The 18,313-nt window shown below is 48.6% G+C and overlaps 1 protein-coding gene and 2 long non-coding RNA genes across 3 annotated transcripts in view; 2 read left to right on the forward strand and 1 right to left on the reverse strand.

Annotated features, from left to right (window-relative positions):
- Positions 1-2,094: 2,094 nt before the first annotated feature.
- LOC119110595 (uncharacterized) lies at positions 2,095-4,299 on the forward strand. Its single transcript, XR_005095515.1, has 3 exons — positions 2,095-2,258; positions 3,892-4,053; positions 4,273-4,299. It is a non-coding gene; the product is annotated as an uncharacterized LOC119110595 (long non-coding RNA).
- Positions 4,300-12,450: 8,151 nt separating this feature from the next.
- Positions 12,451-14,701, forward strand: LOC119109090 (uncharacterized). Its single transcript, XR_005095392.1, has 3 exons — positions 12,451-12,609; positions 14,280-14,443; positions 14,662-14,701. It is a non-coding gene; the product is annotated as an uncharacterized LOC119109090 (long non-coding RNA).
- A 128-nt stretch (positions 14,702-14,829) lies between these two features.
- The window catches only part of LOC119110147 (uncharacterized), an 18,854-nt gene continuing 15,370 nt past the window's right edge, over positions 14,830-18,313 (reverse strand). The window contains exon 3 of the mRNA XM_037233882.1: positions 14,830-14,924. Within this exon, the coding sequence (XP_037089777.1) occupies positions 14,830-14,924 (95 nt within the window). The remainder of the gene's footprint in view (positions 14,925-18,313) is intronic.

Raw genomic sequence — 18,313 nt, forward strand, 5'->3', positions numbered from 1 at the left:
CCCGCTGACCTTGCACAAGGCTGGAGACATGACAAATGCATGTAGTCATAGTTAGATGGCGAAATGCAAGGAAGTGATGAAGCTGCCAGTGCGCGGAAGGCTCATGATGTGATAAAAATATTCCTAAGTGCTATCCAGAAACCAACAGCAATACTTTTTTCACCATCCCTAGCACAGAGAATCTCACACAAGTTGCAGTGACTAGGACATTGATGACTCACAAGCAATGCTAGCCTGCGTACAAATTTTCTTCAAACGATTGCATGTGCATCTATAATAATGCAGCGGTATATTTTCAGAACTCTTAACAGAAAAACAGTTTTGCAGAGCAGTATCATGTGGGCCGTGCGTTAATGAGCTGTACGGACCCAACCCTACTGCCGAAATGAATTGCTAATATAATGACATGCAATGGATTAATTACGTGCTGTAGTGCCTCAAGAGGCTCATAATGTTGGCAAGATCATAATGAACTAGCAAATTGACTTTGAACACAACTGCAGCATGGGTGCTAGTGATCCCTTCATTTTACCGACACCACTGCCCTGTCATGTTCAAACGCAAACCTAAATATAGAGGCAGGTGCTAATATATCACATTTTATTGAGAGTCATTAGATTGTAAAAACAACAAAACAACGTTCTCTCAGACGTACAAACCTCGCACGCGCCCTTCTCATCACATCAAGATCAATATAAGTCACTGGCACGCACCACCAGTGGTCACACCTATTTCAAGCGCCTGATTCAAACTCTGTCAAAGAAGTGGGATCTTACATTTGCACAACCCGCAGGATTATCAACTTGCAGGTTTTCTCCCAATTTCCGCACAGATTTTTGATTATAACAACGCATTTCACAGTGAGCTCCCTTCAAAACAAAGTCCCAATGTCTGCTCATGGTAATACAACTCAGGAGCTTGTACTTATAAGACACAATTTCTTTGTTCAATATCTATAGTTATCCTAAAATATGTGTGAAATACTTAGTAACATATATATCAATGAAAACTGTAATATTTCCCTAGTTTTGTAATGCCTTGCTAGCCCATAAACCCGTGCAGGGTTCTTTGTTCCGGTACACAATGCGCCAACCGGGCGGTCTATAATAAATACGTCCGTAGAAGAAGAAAACAAACGCCAGCGGAAGAAAAACGACGGACTTGCCGTCGCGTCTTCTTTTGTAGAGCACTCGGGAGAATGCCGTTCTTTTTTCGTTGCTGTGCTTTTTTGCAGACAGTGGCGTTTTCTTTTTTGTAACATTGACCTATGGTCTAGAAATAAGGAAAAATGCCCCGTTGGCGACGAGTGCCGCACAACCCGAACGTACTCACGCTGACGTCAAACGGCCAATCACCTTCCGTGGATTGTATCATAAGTGCCGCATTATCGCTCATGCGAATATATCAGCGGCCATGCTGTTTTGACCATAAGCAACCAACAGCCTGTTATATGTGTGTGTCATTGGGGCTTTACGACGCACTCAGCTGCTGAGGCTATATGGCGTCGCCTGCCTCTCACCCTGGTAGGAACGGCTCTCTGCTCAATGCAATGAGTCTCGCTGCTCCCAGCCACCGCCCCGTCCATATATAAACGGCCGCCCGCCGCTGCCAGGCATCCATTACCGATCGCCTTCTCACCAAGGTAAGCAGCGGCGCGCCGCGGCCTGGGAGCAGCGAGACTCAACTGGCTGCAGGGGCAGCGAACAGGTGCAGCGACCTGGGGAACCACTCTCTCGCTATGCCATCGGTGAATTGTAGGCCATAGCGGTGGCTGGCGGCCGGAGGTTTCATATGCTTTTTATACTGTGCATACCAGACACCGCTTTGCGATTAAGCTGAACAGAATACGTGGTGTTCATGAAAGCACTGGAACTTGTCCGACTGAGAGCCGATCAGTGATCGACAACAGCCGTTGAGGCAGTACTGTGCTGCTGAACTATCTGGCGCTGACTGGGGCCGGGAAACTGACCTGGTGCAGTCTGGCATGGTCAGTGTGGTGCAGTCTGGTCTGGTGGCGGCCACTCCCCTGACCGCGCTGTGGCTCGGCCGGGCGTGTCGACAGATGAGGACCCTCTCTCTGCTGCTCTACGCTGCCCTGCTGGGCCTGGCTGCCCCTCAGTTCCGGTTCAGGCGTCCCCAGCGCCCGCGGAACTTCTTCCGGCCCCAGCAGAACTTCCGGCCTCAGCAGAACTTCCGGGCCCAGCAGAATTTCCGGCCCCAGCAGAATGTCGTGGAGAATCAGGGCCCGCCGCAGCAGAGTAAGTGACAGCAGCTGCAGCGCCCTCCGCTGCTGTCAGCTTTGGCCAAGTCCCGCTCGCCTCAGCGGACAACATCCTTTGGATCCCATGCGTGCCGTTCGGTGGCCGCAACAGACTGCCTCTTAAAGTTTTGTGCAAAATATTGGACGTTTTGAGCACGAAATCCCCTTTCTTGGCATCGCAAACCAATAACATAATACGGGCTACGACTAATTCATATATCTAAGGCCATCTCAGCACGTATGTATTCACTATCAGCTTGCGCAAGATCATTTCACTCTACACTAAACACTAATTAGATCTACATCAGCGTTTTGATCTTTGTGGAAGCCACCCATAAATCACGTTACGCATTTTTGGCAATTTTCAATCCCCTCACGTTCGTCACGCATAGGTCACTGGTGAAAATCCGTTTCCCTATTACCCTGTGTTGGGCATAATGTCCCCAAAATGGTGTCCGTTTGGACGCTGAACGAACTGAAGATGCGTAACAGGTCACCGGCGCATTGCTTGTTACTATAAAAACTGTCTATCCGTCATAAAGGTTTTAGACATTCATAAAATGATTTTTTCCGTTATTAGCAGCCACACCTGGGCATAACGGCGCGCAAGCCGCCACCTACCCGGCGTTACACTTCTATTACTCCCGACAAAAAATCACCATCCCCTCAATGCGCAACGAAATGTACGAACGGCCCAGTGCATAGCCATAACCAAGTCGGCTTTGAGCTCTAAATCTGGGTGTGGATTTATTTTGGAAGACGCTGATCTTGGTGGATGGAGACCGTCGTTGGTCAACCTTACCTCTGGTGGCCCAGTCTGGTGCAGGGAGCTCTGGTCTGATCCGTGAAGACCAGCTGTGACATCCAGCGATACAATCATGCCCGTGACCCGATCTCGTCCGATGGTATGTTCGGGGACTCGATATGAGTCGACTATTCAAAAATCCTACTTCTGACGTTGGTTTTCTTCAAACAATCCCTCGTACTTATAAACTGCGTAAAAACAACCACGCCGCATGAAAATGTTTGCAAACTTTACTCAATCTTGGTTTCTTACATGGCTCTTTGTAAGCAAGTTACTGTGTGCCATGGCGCAACATACGTGATTTGGTCGTGTTTTACTTTACTGTGGTGACGTACAATCCTCCTTAGCTGAATGTAAACACTGGTTGGAAGGAAAGCCGGTTTGGAGCAAAACAGCATACGACGCGAGAAACCAGACGAGAACCACCGATGATCTGTTGTGAGTTCGGTGATCTGAACCTACTCTCGGTAACCGGATATTTCCCGCAGTCACTTGATCAGACCGGATCTGACATCCATTGATCCGATTTAATCGCCGGTAATCCTATCTGGCAGCTAGTACCCCTGTAAACTCTGGTGTCCTGGTCTCATCCGCTGTGAGCGGGCCAGGCTCCCAGTAATCCGATGTGACCTCTAGTGATTCGATGGAATACCCCAAAACTTCACCTGCCCCCAGTGACCTGACCTTTTGTCCGGTGACCTGAACTCGCCTTTGGTGGCCTGATGTGGCCGGCGCTGACTCGTGCGTGTGTGCAGGCGGCGGTCTGTACTATTGATGTGACCGGCGCTGACCTGAGCGGCAGCCGCTGACTCGTGCGTGTGCGCAGGCGGCGGTCTGTACTACTCGTGGCGTGACCCGGCTGTCGGCCGCAACGCCAAGTTCTCCTGGGGTCAAGCCAACGCCGCCTGCCAGCGTCGCAACCAGCGTCTCGTCTCGCTGGAGACGGCCGGCAAGAATCAGCAGATCGTCGGCGAGATCGCCAGCGACAGTGAGTGCTCGGGAGACGCGGGGCTTCAGACGTGCAGAGACGTATAGCATGCTCAGAGCTATCCGCTCAGAGACGTTTTGAGGCAAGGCTTTCAGGGGCCTTGTCCTGTTAAAGCTGTGGTTATCATGAACTGGGATCACCTAAAGCTTCCGTGTGTTCTGTGTGACCCTGCGCGCCAGCGGCCAAACTGGCCTGACGCCGGGTCTCTCTCCGCCGCAGACATCCCGTACATCTGGACCAGCGGCCAGCGGACGGGCCAGAACAGCTTCCAGTGGGCCAGCGGCCAGCAGGTGCAGCCGCTGAACTGGAGCCGCACCGGCGGCCGCGGCGTGCCGCAGCCCGACAACCGCGAGGGCGACGAAAACTGCCTGGCCATCCTCAACCGGTTCTACCCCGGCGACCAAATCACGTGGCACGACGTCTCCTGCCACCACAAGAAGCCGTACATCTGCGAGTAGGCTTTGTCCGAGGCCCATCGCCGCCTGGCCAGGTCGCGGCCATGGCGCGACTGACGGTCTGTGGTCGGTCGTAGACCGGCCGCGCCGCCCTCGGTGGCGACATCGCCGCGCGTGGCATGAGGGAAACGAAGCGCAGGCTATGCCATAGCGAAGAGACTACCGAGTCCAGCCTTTCGTGATATCTTGTGGGAATTGAGCTCTTTTCTAAGTTATTGCACTGTCTTCCAAACACGGCGCTCTACCGTGCTTGGAAGATAAAATACACTGTATTTATTTGTACGAAATGAACTGTTGTTTGATGAGCAACTGATTGGCCGACCGACCCCAAACTATGCCTGAAGCCAGAAAGAACATCAGATAACCAGCAACACCTTCCGGTTATAATTTCACTTGGTTTCACTCTGACTTAACGCGCTATAGATACAAACCACTCTCGTTCCTAGGCTATTGCTTTAAATACAAAGCACATGCCTGGGCCAAACTATTCATGCACGAATGCACCAGTATGAAAGGCAAGGATCCATCATCAATTTGGGTTTTAAGGACCCTCACACATGTCAGTGCCCACCATTTAATGGAGCGCCAGCATCTACAAAGACGATGCTAGCGCTCAGGGGTCATGGCGCAGCTGGGATCTAACCCGGGCCATCAATGTTGGAACAGAATGCGCCAACCACTTGGTCAATACAATGCCCCCCCCCCCCTTTGATCTCGCACCGAATCTTTGGGTGGGAAGAAACACAAAATGCGTGCCGCTCCGACGTATACACTCTACAACTGGATGCATAACTTACCATTGATCTTATGTGGCAGCGAGAAGACCTAATTTATCGAAACATTGAAACTATTTTTCTGTGGGTTTTGGCGACTGTTTGGTGATACGGGGCAGACGTTTAGGACACCAAGAACGTTTCTGCTTCCCGTCGTTTGGGGTTCACGGCCCCATCAGCTCCTTTGAATTTAACGGGGCTGATATTGCGGCCCACTTGCACCCGTTGGGTTTTCTCTGACTGGTATTTTGTGCGGTAGTTGTGCAATTGCAAACTGCAAGTTACCAGTGCATTGGTGGGGGATTGCTGGTGTTGGCACTGCTCAGACCTGTTCTAACCACAAATTAGCAGGTTATCAATTTATTGCCCACGATTTATGTCGGCGCACCTTGCGCTGGTGCAGCCGGAGAGGCCAGCCGACAGCTTTTTGAAAATTAGTGTTGAAGGTTGAAATGAAAGCCTGAAGCCCATTGCACGCCGAGTTTTTGCAATTTCCAGAAATGTAGCAATGTATGTGCTGATAATGTAACCGGCATCAAACATTCTTGGACAAGCTGAGTTAACACCTGGCCTCCTGCTGCGAACATCAGAATAAGTTGTTTCTTGTTTATTGGCTGGTCGTTATAGAACTACATCCCTAGCATAATCCTGAAACCCTAGTTTTGAGACTGAGCCGAAAACCCGGGGATACTGGAGGCGAACAATAGCCTATATTATTGTGCTATGCTCTAAACAAAACTACAACAGCTGTAGCAACAGTTATTGCAAAGTATTAGAGAACGAACATGGCAAGCTGTTGTAGAGCATGATAACGAGCGACGTAAGCTTTGCGCCTCCAGCTTTGAAATAACTAGAACCTCTCCTGAACTTTGCACCAGCATAAACGTAAGTTCCTGAAGTAAGGCACCAGCACTTATCATTCATTTTTCCTGCCCCCATCGTCATGTTTCCATTTTTACAGCACTTACGTGCCATCTAAGCAAAGATACCGAGTTGTTGTTTGAGATATGCATGATTCTGCGTGATGTTGTGCTGTTGGAGAAGAAAACATATATTTCTGTAAGATAATATGAACTCAGCATAAGATCAGTCCTGATAGTAGTTTAATTGCGCCCTAAGCATCTCAATGAGCATTCACGGGCATGAACCTGATTGCGTCCATACAGGAGTCCTTCCAAGCACAATCAGCCTGCGTAAGAACAAAGAACCTTATCTTAAGTTCTGAGCATTATTTGGAACTTTCTGGGATTTTAACGTACTTCTAATGGATCTTTGCATACATCATTTACGTTACGGCATAGTTATGATGTATCTTATGCGATCACGAATATAGATTCACAACATCCAGTCCTGACAATAAGCCTATGTTTGCTTGATACAGACGTTAAGCCATTACCTCCTGGCATTGGTTAAAGGTCGAAAACTATGAAGGTCGAAAATCATCAGCATAAAAAGCTCTGAGTTCCAAAGCTGAAAAACCATGAGCTCATGGTTTTGTTGCCAATATGAAGTGTCTCATTGAGTACTTCATCCGTCATAAACCTGAACCGCACCCTTAGGTAATGCACCCTCAGAAAACCTCGCACAACAAGTGCATGGAGCCTTGGGTGCATGAATTTGGTCTCAAATGCGGCATAATCGCTCAAAAATACGCAACCATTAATACTTTGGACGGAGGGATTTCGAGTTTTGCTTAATGATCGGCTTCATCCTTTCCCGTCGCAGTTCTTATCGACACTGCCTCTTTCTTTTATCACAAATACATGATAAAGGCAGGAATATCGGACATTGATATCAGAAGCTCCAATCCTGTGATATGTCAGATATTTCGGCACATCGCATTTGTGACACTTTTTTGCTCTTCAATGTTCAGTGTCGATAGTATTGTCCGCATTACCTCAGGTATCGATAGGTAGGATTTCACTGATTTGTGGTTTGATTAGGTGTTATGTGTCGGTACAACACACACGCTTTTTGCAAAATAGCCCTTCTGCACTGTCGTATTTGCAGCTGCATTTTCGAACGGCTGCACTCAGGTGTGGCATATTAAGGGCGACTTATTTAGCGTGCTAACTGAGGGGGGGGGGGGGTATCCCACCAATCACCGCCAAATCTCTCCAGCAAACCGCGACCCCTCCCCCCGCCCCGCACGAATGAAAACCTTGACTTCCCGGCAGCTCATACCCGACCAGATCGTTGACACGGTCGTTGAAACCGTAACACAGACCGCGTAAAAATGTGGCGAATCATTGCCTTGGGATCTACTGGCCTTGGGTCAATGTACTTCCACTGACGACGACTCCTCTGAGAGAAGTTTTTGGAGGCAAACGCAGTTTACCCCTCAGTTCTTTCCCAGTAACGCCATTATGCTTATTGTAAAATTTTGTCAATCTAGGACGTGACATTTTTCCGGGGAGGGGGAGGGGGAGGGCAAGGATAGAGTAGACAATAGGGGCAGCTCCACATGCGTCCCCATCCTTTGCTTTCACGAACCGCGCTTACATTGGCTGTCGTGTGATGCACTGTCAAACAGCCCTGTTTTATAGCGAAGCTTATCACGGTATCAACAAAGCATTGCCCATACTATTTCCTATTCACTTATCATTATGAAGCACGGAAAGTTTGCTGGTGTTTTCATATTTTTGAACAGCCACGTGTAACTAATCAGTTGCCGTAAGGGCACTGGCACACAAATACAGCTGTGGCACAGTCCAACGCAGTCATGCCATCCCGATTTTTGCGATGGCTCCAAATGTACAGCGTACTTCTACGCGTTCCAAGCAAGCAGGGGTGCGACTTAAAAGTGGTTACTAAAAACGAAATCAACGGTCCGCAGGCGTGCCCAATTTGGTGCGTGCCGTAAATTAGCATTGCATTTTCTCGACCTGATTTTTACGTGGCTGCCTATAACCGGTAAGTGCCAATATTAAGTCACGTACCTATAATTTGGTAACATACCATAAATTTGGTAAGGGGACTCATGCACCCGGGGCTTCTTTGCCCGTACTACCCCGCCTATGTACGTCCATAGTCGTTGTCGTATCCACAGTGATTGATGTTTGCCTCCAGCAGTTCATGAGACTCAAATCGTGCCTCCAACGCCAAGTCTACCGCGACCAAGACACACGCGTTAACTCAACACGTCCGGAGGGTGTGAGCTGAATGGCCACAGAGCATCTTTGGAGCACTTTTAAGGTCATGCAGCACGGGCCTGCAACATTGTAATGCAAAGTTGACTGCTCCGATAGCAACGTAGCTCCGAGCGAGTCCAACGTTTTATGCACGGCATACCAATAAACTTGTACGAAGTTCAAACGACTGCCGCTGGGCGATTACCGTTTGGTCACCAGCTTACTTTGTTGCCAGCTGGAAACGCCAAGTCAGTCATGTTTCTACCTCCGTTGTTATATTTCTGGCTATCTTACCACTGTCGCAATGTTTCGATATGGCACAGTTCCAGTCTGATCCACAATTCACAGTTTACCGAATAATCACTGCTGCGACACCTCGGACAGCGTCGAATATCGCTGATAAGTTATCTACGCAAACAAAATTCACGATCGTCCTTAATCTGCGATACTACATTCCGTGCAATTGTGCCTCTCATGTAAATCAGCGATCTCCTAGAAATGAAAATTCTAGATTCATCGTTGCTCGCGCAGCAAAATCAATATTTTGCATATTTTGTCGCCCAATCTGTTTCACCACGCATACAAATACTGGCAATCCCATGAACCTAAAAATGGACCCTCCCACAGCCAGTACAGAAATACTGTACATCCCCACATTGTAGCCGACGCCATTCTGCAATCCAGGACTCCCAGCGCAGATCCCTTGGTGTAACAAAAAAATAGACAGAGAAAAGTGAAATGTGTGCCGTTGTCGGAAAAGTCACCATGAAGTAACAACTATGTTTGGCCTTTCATCTGCATCGAAGTTCCCTCATCACTGGATGAACAATTTCCTTTACCTAACCTAAAGACCTAAGGATTACTTCGAAACGCACGACAGCTGACGCCAACCAGCCATTCTCGTCGCGGGCGCCGCGTTGGGTGACGGATTAGTGAATGGCTCGTTTGTGGATTTTTGTCTTGATGCTGGTCATGATTGAAGCTTTGGTGGGCTGTCTGACAGAAGCAACGTAGCGATCATCAGCTTTTAGGGCAGATTATTAATATCAAAGCACGATATCTATGAAGACTGTCATGTAGCGTCGTGAATCTCTCACCGAAACCTCCCAAGGACAGTTGACGTCAATACTATCTTGCTGACTATCCTTGCCTGCAGTGCTGTAGTCCTGACATTGATATCATGTGATGTGCACAGTAGTTACTTGCTTTACTATTTGTGACTAGGACATTTGCATACACAAATATATAAATCTGTAACATTGCTATTCATTTATTGCCAAAGCATTGCTATTTCTATCGTAAGATGGTAAGGTTGAGCTACCACAATATTTTCTTGCTTAGGATTTTTGATGCAATTTCACTTAACCCTGATAATACCAGTGTGTTGGAACAGCTTCCTCACTGCTAATAGTCATTTGTTGTTATTAAATCAGTCGTTACCAGTCATTCATAGCTTATAGGTTGCTATCTGATAGGCTTGACATTGAGCAGCCAACCAATGTGGTACATCGTGTAATGGCACTGGGCAACGGTGTCATCGTGTCACTATCGCAGTGCTGCACTGTGGCATGGCATAATGCAAAGTTATACGTTTTTTGTACTGCGATCCCTGCTGCTTTCGAAATAAATCCCATCGTAAAAAGGTGTGTCAAGCATGCATTATTGTATTGACTCCGCACCTGACATATGACTGACCAAACACACATGATACAATACAATAATCACTTTCAGCAAAGCACACAACCAATAAGTGACATCACTTGCTCAGCCTGATTTGGGAATCCACAAAACATAGGTGGCAAAGATACAGGCACGTCCTTTGCTCCCACATCCATGCAACGTGCTGCAGCCATCAGGCTGCTTTGCTCAAAAATATTGTTCACACAAGTAATGATGCATGTTTAACAAGAAAATTTTGCTGTGTGACTGCAAACCCGCTGACCTTGCACAAGGCTGGAGACATGACAAATGCATGTAGTCATAGTTAGATGGCGAAATGCAAGGAAGTGATGAAGCTGCCAGTGCGCGGAAGGCTCATGATGTGATAAAAATATTCCTAAGTGCTATCCAGAAACCAACAGCAATACTTTTTTCACCATCCCTAGCACCGAGAATCTCACACCAGTTGCAGTGACTAGGACATTGATGACTCACAAGCAATGTTAGCCTGCGTACAAATTTTCTTCAAACGATTGTATGTACATCTATAATAATGCATCGGTATATTTTCAGAGCTCTTAACAGAAAAACCGTTTTGCAGAGCAGTATGATGTGGGCCGTGCGTTAATGAGCTGCACGGACCCAACCCTACTGCCCAAATGAATTGCTAATATAAGGCATGCAATGGATGAATTACGTGCTGTAGTGCCTCAAGAGGCTCATAATATTGGCAAGATCAAAATGAACTAGCAAATTGACTTTGAACACAACTGCAAGCATGGGTGCTAGCGTTTCCTTCATTTTACCGACATCACTACCTGTTCATGTTCAAACGCAAACCTAAATATAGAAGCAGGTGTTAATACATCACATTTGATTGAGAGTCATTAGATTATAAAAACAACAAAACATGTTCTCTCAGACGTACAAACCTCGCACGCGCACTTCTCATCACATCAAGATCAATACAAGTCACTGGCACGCACCACCAGTGGTCACACACCCATTTCAAGCGCCTGATTCAAACTCTGTCAAAGAAGTGGGATCTTACATTTGCACAACCCGCAGGACTATCAACTTACAGGTTTTCTCCCAATTTCCGCACAGATTTTCGATTATAACAACGCATTTCACAGTGAGCTCCCTTCAAAACAAAGTCCCAACGTTGCTCATGGTAATACAACTCAGAGCTTGTACTTATAAGACACAATTTCTTTGTTCAATATCTATAGTTTATCCTACAATATGTGTGAAAGTACTTAGTAACATATATATTAAAAAATACTGTAATATTTCCCTATTTTGTAATGCCTTGCTAGCCCATAACCCGTGCAGGGTTCTTTGTTCCGGTACAACAATGCGCCAACCGAGCGGTCTATAACAAATACGACGTCCGTAGAAGAAGAAAACAAACGCCAGCGGAAGAAAAATGACAGACTTGCCGTCGCGTCTTCTTTTGTAGAGCACGCGGGGAATGCCCGTTCTTTTTCGTTGCTGTGCTTTTTGCAGACAGTGGCGTTTTCTTTTTTGTAACATTGACCTATGGTCTAGAAATAAGGAAAAATGCCCCGTTGGCGACGAGTACCGCACAACACCCGAAAGTACTCACGCTGACGTCAACGGCCAATCACCTTCCGTGGATTGTATCATAAGTGCCGCATTATCGCGCTTACGATTATATCAGCGGCCATGCTGTTCTGATTATAAGCAACCAACAGCCTGTTATATGCGTGTGTCATTGGGGCTTTACGACGCACTCAGCTGCTGAGGCTATATGGCGTCGCCCTGCCTCTCACCCTGGTAGGAACGGCTCTCTGCTCAATGCAATGAGTCTCGCTGCTCCCAGCCACCGTTCCGTCCATATATAAACGGCCGCCAGCCGCTGCCAGGCATCCATTTCCGATCGCCTTCTCACCAAGGGAAGCAGCGGCGCACCGCGGCCTGGGAGCAGCGAGACCCAACTGGCCGCAGGGACAGCGAACAGTGCAGCGACCTGGGGAACCACTCTTTCGCTATGCCATCGGTGAATTGTAGGCCATAGCGGTGGCTGGGCGGCCGGAGGTGTCATATGCTTTTTATACTGTGCATACCAGACAGCGCTTTGCGATTAAGCTGAACAGAATACGTGGTGTGCATGAAAGCACTGGAACTTGTCCGAACTGAGAGCCGATCAGTGATCGACAACAGCCGTTGAGGCAGTATTGTGCTGCTGAGCTATCTGGCGCTGACTGGGGCCGGGAAACTGACCTGGTGCAGTCTGGCATGGTCAGTGTGGTGCAGTCTGGTCTGGTGGCGGGCCGCTCCCCTGACCGCGCTGCGGCTCGGCCGGGCGTGTCGACAGATGAGGACCCTCTCTCTGCTGCTCTGCGCTGCCCCTGCTGGGCCTGGCTGCCCCTCAGTTCCGGTTCAGGCGTCCCCAGCGCCCGCGGAACTTCTTCCGGCCCCAGCAGAACTTCCGGCCTCAACAGAGCTTCCGGGCCCAGCAGAATTTCCGGCCCCAGCAGAATGTCGTGCAGAATCAGGGCCCGCCGCAGCAGAGTAAGTGACAGCAGCTGCAGCGCCCTCCGCTGCTGTCAGCTTTGGCCAAGTCCTGCTCGCCTCAGCGGACAACATCCTTTGGATCCCATGCGTGCCGTTCGGTGGCCGCAAACAGACTGCCTCTAAAAGTTTGTGCAAAATATTGGGCGTTTTGAGCACGAAATCCCCTTTCTTGGCATCGGCCACCCAATAACATAATACGGGCTACAACTAATTCATATATCTAAGTCCCTCTCAGCACGTATGTATTCACTATCAGCCTGTGGCAAGATCATTTCACTCTACACTAAACACTAATGAGATCTACATCAGCGTTTTGATCTTTGTGGAAGCCACCCATAAATCACGTTAACGCATTTTTGGCATTTTCAATCCCCTCACGTTGTGTCACGCATCGGTCACTGGGGAAAATCCTTTCCCTATTACCCTGTGTTCGGCATAATGTCCCCAAAATGGTGTCCGTTTGGACGCTGATGGAACTTAAGATGCGTAACAGGTCACCGGGCGCATTGCTTGTTACGATAAAAAACTGTCTATCCGTCATAAAGGTTTTAGACATTCATAAAATGATTTGTTCTGTTATTAACAACCACACCTGGGGATAAACGGCGCGCAGGCCGCCATCTACTCAGTGTTACACTTCTATTACTCACTACAAAAAATCACCATCCCCTCGATGCGCAACGAATGTACGAACGGCCCAGTGCATATCCATAACCAAGTCGGCTTTGAGCTCTAAATCTAGGTGTGGATTTTATTTTGGAAGACGCTGATCTTGGTAGATGGAGACCGTCGTTGGTCACAACCTTTCCTCTGGTGGCCCAGTCTGGTGGCAGGGAACTCTGGTCTGATCCGTGAAGACCAGCCTGTGACATCCAGCGATACATCATGCTCGTGACCCGATCTCGTCCGATGGTACATTCGGGAACGTCGATATGAGTCGACTATTCCAAAAAACCCTACTTCTGACTTTGTTTTCTTCAAACAATCCCTCGTACTTAGAAAACTGCGTAAAAACATTCACGCCGCATGCAAATGTTTGCAAACTTTACTCCCTCTTGGTTTCTTACAGGGCCTCTTTGAAAGCAAGATACTGTGCGCCATGGCGCAACATACGTGATTTAGTCCGTGTTTTACTTTACTGTGGTGACGTACCATCCTCCTTAGCTTTAATGTAACACTGGTTGGAAGGAAAGCCGGTTTGGAGCAAAACAGCATAAGACGCGAGAAACCAGACGAGAACCACCGATGATCTGTTGTGAGTTCGGTGATCCGAACCTACTCTCGATACCGGATATTTCCCGCAGTCACTTGATCAGACCGGATCTGACATCCATTGATCCGATTTAATCGCCGGTAATCCTGTCTGGCAGCTAGTACACCCTGTAAACTCTGATATCCTGGTCTCATCCGCTGTGAGTGGGCCTGACTCCCAGTAATCCGACGTGACTCTCTAGTGATTCGATGGAATACCCCAAAACTCACACCTGCCCCCAGTGACCTGACCTTTAGTCCTGTGACCTGAACTCGCCTTTGATGGCCTGATGTGGCCGGCGCTGACCTGAGCGGCAGCCGCTGACTCGTGCGTGTGCGCAGGGCGGCGGTCTGTACTACTGATGTGACCGCGGCGCTGACCTGAGCGGCAGCCGCTGACCCGTGCGTGTGCGCAGGCGGCGGTCTGTACTACTCGTGGCGTGACCCGGCTGTCGGCCGCAACGCCAAGTTCTCCTGGGGTCAAGCCAAACGCCGCCTGCCAGCGTCGCAAACCAGCGTCTCGTCTCGCTGGAGACGGCCGGCAAGAACCAGCAGATCGTCGGCGAGATCGCCAGCGACAGTGAGTGTTCGGGAGACGCGGGGCTTCAGACGTGCAGAGACGCATAGCATGCTCGGAGCTACCCGCTCAGAGACGTTTGAGGCAGGCTTTCAGGGGCCTTGTCCTGTTAAGCTGTGGTTATCGTTAACTGGATCACCTCAAGCTTCCGTGTGTTCTGTGTGACCCTGCGCGCTAGCGGCGAAACTGGCCTGACGCCGGGTCTCTCTCCTCCGCCGCAGACATCCCGTACATCTGGACCAGCGGCCAGCGGACGGGCCAGAACAGCTTCCAGTGGGCCAGCGGCCAGCAGGTGCAGCCGCTGAACTGGAGCCGCAACCGGCGGCTGCGGCGTGCCGCAGCCCGACAACCGCGAGGCGACGAAAACTGCCTGGCCATCCTCAACCGTTCTACCCCGGCGACCAAATCACGTGGCACGACGTCTCCTGCCACCACAAGAAGCCGTACATCTGCGAGTAGGCATTGTCCGAGGCCCATCGCACGCCTGGCCAGGTCGCGGCCATGGCGCGACTGACGGTCTGTGGTCCGGTCGTAGACCGGCCGCGCCGCCCTCGGTGGCGACATCACCGCGCGCGGCGTGAGGGGAAACAAAGCGCAGGCTATGCCATAGCGAAGAGACTACCGAGTCCAGCCTTTCGTGATATCTTGTGGGAATTGAGCTCTTTTCTAAGTTATTGCACTGTCTTCCAAACACGGGCGCTCTACCGTGCTTGGAAGATAAAATACACCGTATTTATTTGTACGAAATGAACTGTTGTTTGATGAGCAACTGATTGGCCGACCTACCCCAAACTATGCCTGAAGCCAGAAAGAACATCAAGATAACCAGCAAACACCTTCCGGTTAATTTCACTTGGTTTTCACTCTGACTTAACGCGCTATAGATACAAAACCACTCTCGTTCCTAGGCTATTGCCTTTAAATACAAAGCACATGCCTGGGCCAAACTATTCATTCACGAATGCACTCAGTATGGAGGCAAGGATCCATCATCATTTGGGTTTTAAGGACCCTCACACATGTCAGTGTCCACCATTTATTGGAGCGCCAGCATCACAAAGACGATGCTAGCGCTCAGGGGTCATGGCGCAGCTGGGATCTAACCCGGGCCATCCACGTTGGAACAGAATGCGCCAACCACTTGGTCATTACAGGAGTAAGCCGCTGGGCCCCCCCACACCCCTTTGATCTCGCACCGAATCTTTGGGTGGGAAGAAACACAAAATGTGTGCCGCTCCGACGTATACACTCTACAACGGATGCATAAACTTACCAGTGATCTTTATGTGGCAGCGAGAAGACCTAATTTATCGAAACATTAAAACTATTTTCTATGGGTTTTGGCGACTGTTTGGTGATGCGGGGCAGACGTTAAGGACGCCAAGAATAGTTTTGCTGTCCCGTCCGTTTTGGGTTCACGGCCCCATTAGCTCCTTTGAATTAACGGGGCTGATATTGCGGCCCCACTTGCAACCCGTTGGGTTTTCTCTGACTGGTATCTTGTGGCGGTAGTTGTGCAATTGCAAACTGCAAGTTACCAGTGCATTGATGGGGGATTGCTGGTGTTGGCACTGCTCAGACCTGTTTAACCACAATTAGCAGGTTACCAATTATTGTCCACGATTTATGTCGGCGCACCTTGCGCTGGTGCAGCCGGAGAGGCCAGCCGACAGCTGTTTGAAAATTAGTGGTTGAAGGTTGAAATGAAAGCCTGAAGCCCATTGCACGCCAAGTTTTGGCAATTTCCAGAAATGTAGCAATGTATGTGCTGATAATGTAACCGGCATCAAACATTCTTGGACAAGCTGAGTTAACACCTGGCCTCCTGCTGCGAACATCAAGAATAGTTGTTTCTTGTTTATTGGCTGGTCGTTATAGAACTACATCCCTAGCATAATCCTGAAGCCCTAGTTTTGAGACTGAGCCGAAAACCCGGGGATACGGGAGCGAACATAGCCTATATTATTGTGCTATGCTCTAAACAAAACTAACAACAGCTGTAGCAACAGTTATTGCAAAGTAAGTATTAGAGAACGAACATGGCAAGCTGTTGTGGAGCATGATCACGAGTGACGTAAGCTTTGCGCCCCCAGCTTTGAAATAACTAGAACCTCTCCTGTACTTGCACCAGCATAAACGTAAGTTCCTGAAGTAAGGCACCAGCACTTATCATTCATTTTTCCTGCCCCCATCGTCATGTTTCCATTTTTACAGCACTTACGTGCCATCTAAGCAAAGATACCGAGTTGTTGTTTGAGATATGCATGATTCTGCGTGATGTTGTGCTGTTGGAGAAGAAAACATATATTTCTGTAAGATAATATGAACTAACATAAGATCAGTCATGATATAGTTTAATTGCGCCCTAAGCATCTCAATGAGCATTCACGGGCATGAACCTGATTGCGTCCATACAGGAGTCCTTCCAAGCACAATCAGCCTGCGTAAGAACAAAGAACCTTATCTTAAGTTCTGAGCATTATTTGGAACTTTCTGGGATTTTAACGTACTTCTAATGGATCTTTGCATACATCATTTACGTTACGGCATAGTTATGATGATCTTATGCGATCACGAATATAGATTCACAACATCCAGTCCTGACAATAAGCCTATGTTTGCTTGATACAGACGTTAAGCCATTACCTCCTGGTATTGGTTAAAGGTCGAAAACTATGAAGGTCGAAAATCATCAGCATAAAAAGCTCTGAGTTCCAAAGCTGAAAAACCATGAGTTCATGGTTTTGTTGCCAATATGAAGTGTCTCACTGAGTACTTAATCCGTCATAAGCCTGAACCGCACCCTTAGGTCATGCACCCTCAAAAAACCTCGCACAAGTGCATGGAGCATTGGGTGCATGAATTTTGTCTCAAATGCGGCATAATCTCTGAAAAATACGCAACCATTAATACTTTGGACGGAGGGATTTCGAGTTTTGCTTAATGATCGGCTTCATCCTTTCCCGTCGCAGTTCTCATCGACACTGCCTCTTTCTTTTATCACAAATGCGTGATAAAGGCAGAAATGTCGGACATTGATATAAGAACATCCAATTCTGTGATATTGCAGATATTTCAGCACATCGCATTTGTGATACTTTCTTGCTCTTCAATGTTTAGTGTCAATATTATTGTCCGCATTACCTCAGGTATCGATAGGTAGGATTTCACTGATTTGTGGTTTGATTAGGTGTTATGTGTCGCTACAACGTACACGCTTTTTGCAAAATAGCCCTTCTGCACTGTCGTATTTGCAGCTGCATTTTCGAAAGGCTGCACTCAGGTGTGGCATATTAAGGGCGACTAATTTAGCATGCTAACTGAGGGGGGGGGGGGGTATCCCACCAATCACCGCCAAATCTCTCCAGCAAACCGCGACCCCTCCCCCCGCCCCCGCCCGAATGAAAACCTTGACTTCCCGGCAGCTCATACCCGACCAGATCGTTGACACGGTCGTTGAAACCGTAACACAGACCGCGTAAAAATGTGGCGAATCATTGCCCTGGGATCTACTGGCCTTGGGTCAATGTGCTTCCACTGACGACGACTCCCCTGAGACAAGTTTTTGGAGGCAAACGCAGTTTACCGCTCGGTTCTTTCCCAGTAACGCCATTATGCTTATTGTAAAATGTTGTCAATCTAGGATGTGGCATTTTTCCGGGGAGGGGGAGGGGGAGAGCAAGGATAGAGTAGACAATAGGGGCAGCTCCACGTGCGTCCCCATCCTTTGCTTTCACGAACCGCGCTTACATTGGCTGTCGTGTGATGCACTGTCAAACAGTCCTGTTTTATAGCGAAGCTTATCACGGTATCAACAAAGCATTGCCCATACTATTTTCTATTTACTTGTCATTATGAAGCACGGAAAGTTTG

The sequence above is a fragment of the Pollicipes pollicipes genome, unplaced genomic scaffold (assembly GCF_011947565.3).
Source record: "Pollicipes pollicipes isolate AB1234 unplaced genomic scaffold, Ppol_2.1 Scaffold_7231;HRSCAF=8579_pilon_pilon_pilon, whole genome shotgun sequence".
In the NCBI taxonomy this organism is placed as follows: domain Eukaryota; kingdom Metazoa; phylum Arthropoda; class Thecostraca; order Pollicipedomorpha; family Pollicipedidae; genus Pollicipes; species Pollicipes pollicipes.